This window comes from Canis lupus, chromosome 1 (genome assembly GCF_011100685.1).
Source record: "Canis lupus familiaris isolate Mischka breed German Shepherd chromosome 1, alternate assembly UU_Cfam_GSD_1.0, whole genome shotgun sequence".
Lineage (NCBI taxonomy): Eukaryota > Metazoa > Chordata > Mammalia > Carnivora > Canidae > Canis > Canis lupus.
Window position 1 is genome coordinate 70523709 of NC_049222.1, and position 6773 is coordinate 70530481.

Genomic DNA, 6773 nt, shown 5'->3' on the forward strand with positions numbered 1-6773 from the left:
ATTTCTAAATTGATTTCCTTAAATCTCTACATACAGCTAACACTCGAACAACACAGGCTTGAAATGTGGAATTCACTTACATCCAAATTCCTTTGATAAATGCATTAGAATACTGTAAATGTATTTTCCCTTCCTTATGATTTTTCTAGTAACGTATTTTTTTTCTAGCTTACTGTAAGAATACAATACATACAATATATATGTTAGTCACTGCTTGTTATCATTGGAGAAGCACCCTGACAATAAGTGTTAGAAAGCATATTCCTTATAGCTTAAGAGAAGTACTTTGGATACTGAGAAAGACCAAACAACCTCTAATGCAAAGTGTAGGGAAATAAAAGTTTCCACCTTTCTCAACAGCGTTTTTCATTGAACCAAATTTTTCTGTAAATAATTTGTTTCATTGTTTTTGAGAAAGGCTGGAGAGGGAAGAAGGCAGAGATACAGGAACGAAGCATTACGAAATACCAGGCCTTTGTGTACTCCTACCCAGTCTGTCCCTTCGCTTTCCAAGGATTTAGGTCTTGACTACCGCATCCGTATTTGGGGGATTTCCAGTCCCCTCCAGATTCTTCCCAAACCGAGAGGCACCGCATCCCCCATCCTCCACCCGCCCCACCTCTGCTTGGAATAAACAGGAACCACTAGACAGACTATCCTGTTCTCAGCCTTCCAGGAGATTTTAACCGAAGACTGTAGGACGAAAGGACACGCAGGGGGATGCTGGTGAGCTTCCTTTCGAGAACGACCTCCCCCACCGATCCCGTGAGTTGGGGTCATGACGCCATCTAGGTCCCCAGCTGGCCCCTGGACACCACCCCCCGCCCACCCTGCCTCGCCCCCTCGGCGCTACCCCTGGCCCCCCTGAAGCAGGCCCTGGCTAACCTTGAGGTCGTGACGTCATCGGGGCCCCCAGACTGGCTCGGGATCCCACCCCTCCAGCCCGCCCCCCCCCCCGGCGCTATACTCCACCCCCCTGAAGCCGGCCCCAGCCGCCTCGGGACCTGTCCAGACGGCGCTGCGTCACGCGCTGGGAGCCCCACGCCCGGAGGCCCCGCCCACAGGTCGGCGCAGCCAATCGCCGCGCGGGCAGGCGGCGGGGGCGGGCCCGAGAAGGCCGAATTCCCGGGGCCTTAAAGGCTGAGTCAGGCGCACTCGGGCCAGACTCCTGGGCCTTGGCGATCGGTGGGGTTCGCCTGCGCAGCTGTGGGCGCCGCAGGTCAGCGTCTCGGTCTGGGAACCAGCGCGTCGGGCACCGGGACTGGAGCGGGGGTCCACCCCGGGGCTCGGGCGAGGGGCGGGTGCGACCCGCTGGGTACGAGTATCTGCTTACCTGGAGTTGATGAGGCTAAGTCGACGCTGCCGGGATCCCGTAAGCCTGGAGGTGGGAAGTGCGGGTTGAACGGTTGGGGGAGCCCAGGGCGGCGCTGAGACCACCAGGGCCCTAGGCTGCGCGGGAACCGGAGCGCCTCTGGCCGTGGCGGACTCAGGTGCGGTAGCCGGGAGCTCGCGGCAGCCTGACCGCGGCGTCGGCTGCGGGGCCCGGCGCCCGGTGCGGTCGTCCGTCAACATCCTCCCGGCGCGCAGGCCGGTGAGCGGGGCGGAGAGCCCCCTGGCCCAGCCCCGCCTGCCGCGCCGCTCTCGTACGGGTCGGGAACTGGCTGCCCTGGACTCCGTCGTGCCTCGGGACCTCGTCCTTGATTTGGGGGCCGGAGAGGTGTTGGCGGCAGAGGCCAGATATGGGGGCACCGCGTGCACTCCCGTCTCCCTTCTGGGAATGCCTTTAGAGAGGTTTCAATTCAAGAAATAGAGGTCCGAAGGCATGTCTCCCCTCATGCTGTACATTAGTTCAGAAGAAAGGTGTGAGGGGCTACTTGAGTCCTGGGGGATCCCTGCCCCTACTTGGGAACAAGTGTCCTGATAAGATTTCCTGGGTCACCTCGGTATTTTCAGTAAATAAGTTGGACCAACAGTTTCTGAGTTGTCTAAAGATTCTGAGACCTCTATCAAAACCTAAATTGTCATTGCACTATTACAATGAAGTCTATTTCAATTCCTACAGCACTTGTCAGCCTGTTTTTCAGTTGAAGGCTGAATCATATATAGTTCCTCTGTTTAAGTCCTTGGCCTGTTTTTCTCCGCCCACATCCATAGCCTTCTTCCACAGACCTGTAAATATTTGGGAAAATGGTTTTTAAGTGTTTTTACTTAACATCTCAGGACAAAATAGGATGGCTTTTTTAAAGGATCAGTCTCATCAAATATTCATTTTGTTTTCCTTATTAGGTTTTTGAAACATGAATCCTTCACTCTTCTTGACTGCCCTTTGCTTGGGAATAGCCTCAGCAGCTCCCAAATTTGATCAAAGCTTAAATGCACAGTGGTACCAGTGGAAGGCAACGCACAGGAGATTATATGGCATGGTTAGTAACATGAAACTGTCCAGAGGGACCCCAAGAGAAAGGCCCTTGCCGTTGAGAATTTATAGCTAGAGAGTAGCATCTAGAAGTTAGCTTTTACCAAGGCAATAACTTCATGGCACCTGTTACTGAGCACGATATAGGCATAATTCCTGTTGTATGGTTGTTGAACAGCTCCCAGAAGCATAAAGCCATCCCTGGCCATGGTTTTTTCTCCCTGTATGTAAATCCCCATGGTGAGGATGGGCTGGGTTTTAAGTAGAAATAAAGATAAGTTACATATTTACCTCTAGAATGAAGAAGGATGGAGGAGAGCAGTGTGGGAGAAGAATATGAAAATGATTGAACTGCATAATCGGGAATACAGCCAAGGGAAACATGGCTTCACAATGGCAATGAATGCCTTTGGTGACATGGTGAGTGTGGCATAGATTGCTGAATGTTTTGTGCTTCCTCTCTGTACTTGAGCAAAATAACCTCTTGCTTTTTCAACATCTAATTTACTTTTCCATAAAGACCAATGAAGAATTCAGGCAGGTGATGAATGGCTTTCAAAACCAGAAGCACAAGAAAGGGAAAATGTTCCAAGAACCTCTCTTTGCTGAGATCCCCAAATCAGTGGACTGGAGAGAGAAAGGCTATGTAACTCCTGTGAAGAATCAGGTATGGTAATATTTAGCAGATCTCCCTCCAAGAGTAGAGCCAAAAAGGAATTAATGTCCTTGCTTTGGTAGACTGTGGAGTAACCTCAGTTTGCTTTTTTGTTTTAAGAGTATTCAGGTATATGAGGTATTGTTTGTATTGTAAACTGGTAACTTTTTTATTTTCAGGGTCAGTGTGGTTCTTGTTGGGCTTTTAGTGCAACTGGTGCCCTTGAAGGACAGATGTTCCGGAAAACGGGCAAACTTGTGTCACTGAGTGAGCAAAACCTGGTGGACTGCTCTAGGGCTCAAGGTAACGAGGGCTGCAATGGTGGCCTGATGGATAACGCCTTCCGGTATGTTAAGGACAATGGAGGCCTGGACTCAGAGGAATCTTATCCGTATCTTGGAAGGGTAAATGGGACTCCTTATCTTGTTATTCAAGATCTGCTTTTGAAAGTTGAACATTTTGAAAGATGACATTTTATTAAGCATTCACAGTTTAGATGCAAACTGACAGAACTGTCCATATAAATTATCAGCCTTTGCATAAATTCTCTGAATAGATGGTTAGCTGTTCTTACTTCTATGTGTAACTTGGAGAGTTTATACACTATTCTGCACATAATGCAAGTTTCTCCACAGTGAAGTTTCTTGTGGACAAGTAGGCCTAAGGGTTTCACTGAAGAAACATCTGCTAATTTTTCTATTTCAAATCAACCAGTAGCATTTTGCTGTTGACTGACAACAGAGTCAACTTGGAAATCATTAAGCTATAAACTGCTGAGAGTTGAGGTCCTAGAACTCCTGTCCCCCAGGAGTTGGATGGTAGTGATCAACGTTCTTTTCCATTTACCTTTAAAAGGACACAGAGACCTGCAATTACAAGCCTGAGTGTTCTGCTGCCAATGACACTGGCTTTGTGGACCTCCCTCAACGGGAGAAGGCCCTAATGAAAGCAGTGGCAACTCTAGGGCCCATCTCTGTTGCTATTGATGCAGGCCATCAGTCTTTCCAATTCTACAAATCAGGTGGGTATTTGTATTTTTACTGTGGAAATTCAGGTAGGCAAAATTGGAAAACACCGTGATGGACTTTGGTTTGGAGTCCTGCTTTCCAAGACAGTAGAATTTTTTTTTTTTTTTTTTTTTTTTTTAAAGACAGTAGAATTTTGAGTGGGTATTGAATATAGTGATGTTTCCACTTGACATGTTTTAGGCATTTTTTCATGACAAATTCTGTCTAATTTTACTTTATTTATTTATTTATTTAGATTTTATTTATTCATGAGAGACACAGAGAGAGAGGCACAGATACAGGCAGAGGGAGAAGCAGGTTCCATGCAGGGAGCCCGACGTGGGACTCGATCCCAAGTCTCCAGGATCACACCCTAGGCTGAAGGCAGTGCTAAACCACTGAGCCACCTGGGCTGCCCTTCTTTCTGATTTTATAGTAATTCTGTAAATACAAACAATTGATGTAACTATTGCCCAATTGTTGGATATCTTTTACAAAAAATGTTTACTATGGAATATAAACACTGATGTTGTTTCCTTTTAGGAATATAAAGGATTATGCTAAATAATGGAAGTGGCTAAATAACCTTAGCCTTGATAACTAGATTTTTTTTTTTAAGATTTTATTTATTTATTCATGAGAGACACACAGAGAGAGGCAGAGACAGGCAGAGGGAGAAGCAGGCTCCATGCAGGGAGCCCGATGTAGGGCTGGATCCCAGGACCACCGGATCATACCCTGAGCCAAAGGTAAGATGCTCAACTACTGAGCCACCCAGGTGTGTCCCCGATAACTAGATCTTATTATTGGAAATCTTTTTTTTTTTTTTTAAGGAGAAAATAGGGACACCTCTCTCTCTCTCTCTCTCTCTCTCTCTCTCTGTCTCATGAATAAATAAAATCTTTTAAAATTAAATAAATAAGAAAATATCTTTGATTTAACTGAATTGTGTTGATTTCTAGTGAGTTGAGTTTGGCTTTTTTTCCTTTTTATGAGCCATAACAATCTTTTGGTAAATACTTGACTTTATTTGGAGTTTGTTGATGACATTTCATTGCATTTTGAGATGTCTCTCTTAACTGTAGTAGAGTGAGTTAATGTCATGTGTTCCCTGGAGCTTCTTACCCTGACATCAAATTTTACTCTTCTAGGCATTTATTTTGATCCAGACTGCAGCAGCAAAGATCTAGATCATGGTGTTCTGGTGGTTGGCTATGGCTTTGAAGGAACAGATTCAAATAATAAATTTTGGATTGTCAAGAACAGGTATAAAACTCCAAATGTTGTATATATTAAATTGAAAGGGAATGCTTGTTTGGAATCCGTTTTTGATTTCAAGTCCAAAAACTTGCTTTCGAAATCCCAGAAGCCTTTCTCCCACTTAAAATGAACACTACATTTTTATAAAGGTAAAACTTACTGATACTTGATTACAAGACTCTTTAGCAAGCTTGTTGTAATTATTACTATGTATTTGTAACATTGCATTTCTAAATTATGAAATTGTTTTTATCCAGAAACCTATCTGGCCCTAAGAGTTTGAGATAAAGGATTTTGCCACCTCTAGGGTTAAGGGCTGGTTTTCCTTTTTTCTGTGTCCCAGTTTTTCAACAAGGTATATTGAGCAGAAACCCCTGCTGACTCTTAAGTCCGAAAGATTTTCCAAGAGTCCAGTGGACTTTGTGCGTCCTTCCTGTTACCACTTACCCTGCCATTTTATTCTATTTCCCAACTCTCCAAGACTTTGAGGATTGTCAGGATCAATTAATTGAGATGAGGGCTAAGATAGCCTGCAGAGAAACAGACTGCTACATTGGAATTCTAGCTTTGCCTCAATTTCCTGTCTTAAAAAGTTACGGACCTATGGGAATTAATATACTTATGTAACAGCACTTAGAATAGTGCCTGGTAAGTGGAAAGCCTTAAGTATTAGCTATTAAGTGTGTACTTAATTCTTTGCATAAAAGAAAAAATATGCTCTTCTTTTCAGTTGGGGTCCAGAATGGGGCTGGAATGGCTATGTAAAAATGGCCAAAGACCAGAACAACCACTGTGGAATTGCCACAGCAGCCAGCTATCCCACTGTGTGAGCTGATGGATCGCAAGATTAGAGGACTTGAAGGCAGCATATCTGGAAGAATTTTATCTTAAAGCTGACCAGACTCTTATTGTGTAAGATAAGACACTTGAATCATTGAGGATCCAAGTTGTGATTTGAATTCTGTGACATTTTTATCAGGGTAAAACATTACCACTACTTTAATTACTGTTATATATGGCTTTATAACGTTGAAGACTCATTACTTAATTCTAAGACTTTTGACTTCTCATTTTTTCAAAAGATATATAAAACTTTGCCTTTTGAAATAAATTTTAATTCAATATGTAGAGGTGGAACTTCTCTGCTTCCAATGCATTAACTTTTTGTGTAGTCGGGAAATATAATTGGGCTGTAAAGACAACTGAATATACCAATGCTGAATTAGGAGGACACTGGGTTGGCCCTCAGCATCTTCTAGTTAAAAATATGTCAGCTGCCCATTGGCTATGTTGAGCCAACCCTTGAATCTGACAAAATACGACAGTCTCTAAGGACAAGGTAAATTGTTTTAATAAAGTTTTAATAGTTTTTAACAATTCACTCTTTAGGAAAGTGAATAAACATACAGATTCTTAGGCTTTACATACTAGAAAA

At 44.1% G+C, this 6773-nt stretch overlaps 1 protein-coding gene across 4 annotated transcripts; it reads left to right on the forward strand.

Moving 5' to 3' along the window:
- The first annotated feature begins 707 nt into the window (after window positions 1–707).
- CTSV (cathepsin V) lies at window positions 708–6466 on the forward strand. 4 transcript variants are annotated; one of them, XM_038526806.1, is made up of 8 exons: window positions 708–726; window positions 2287–2423; window positions 2714–2836; window positions 2937–3083; window positions 3251–3475; window positions 3927–4092; window positions 5230–5344; window positions 6069–6466. In XM_038526806.1, the coding sequence occupies exons 2-8, from the start codon at window positions 2298–2300 to the stop codon at window positions 6166–6168; spliced, it is 1002 nt and encodes a 333-aa protein (XP_038382734.1). In that variant the 5' UTR covers window positions 708–726; window positions 2287–2297; the 3' UTR covers window positions 6169–6466. The 4 variants fall into 4 exon arrangements, with proteins under 4 accessions (XP_038382734.1, XP_038382730.1, XP_038382732.1 ...); XM_038526802.1 differs by lacking the exon at window positions 708–726 and adding an exon at window positions 1065–1219; XM_038526804.1 differs by lacking the exon at window positions 708–726 and adding an exon at window positions 1134–1384.
- The last annotated feature ends 307 nt before the right edge of the window (window positions 6467–6773 follow it).

What these genes read in the sequence shown, in the direction of transcription:
- CTSV (XM_038526806.1), top strand. Translation starts at nt 2,298, where the DNA reads ATGAATCCTTCACTCTTCTTGACTGCCCTTTGCTTGGGAATAGCCTCA. An exon ending in TGAATGCCTTTGGTGACATG is followed by an intron (nt 2,837 to 2,936) that starts GTGAGTGTGGCA and finishes TTTTCCATAAAG; the next exon opens with ACCAATGAAGAATTCAGGCA. An exon ending in TTTTGGATTGTCAAGAACAG is followed by an intron (nt 5,345 to 6,068) that starts GTATAAAACTCC and finishes TCTTCTTTTCAG; the next exon opens with TTGGGGTCCAGAATGGGGCT.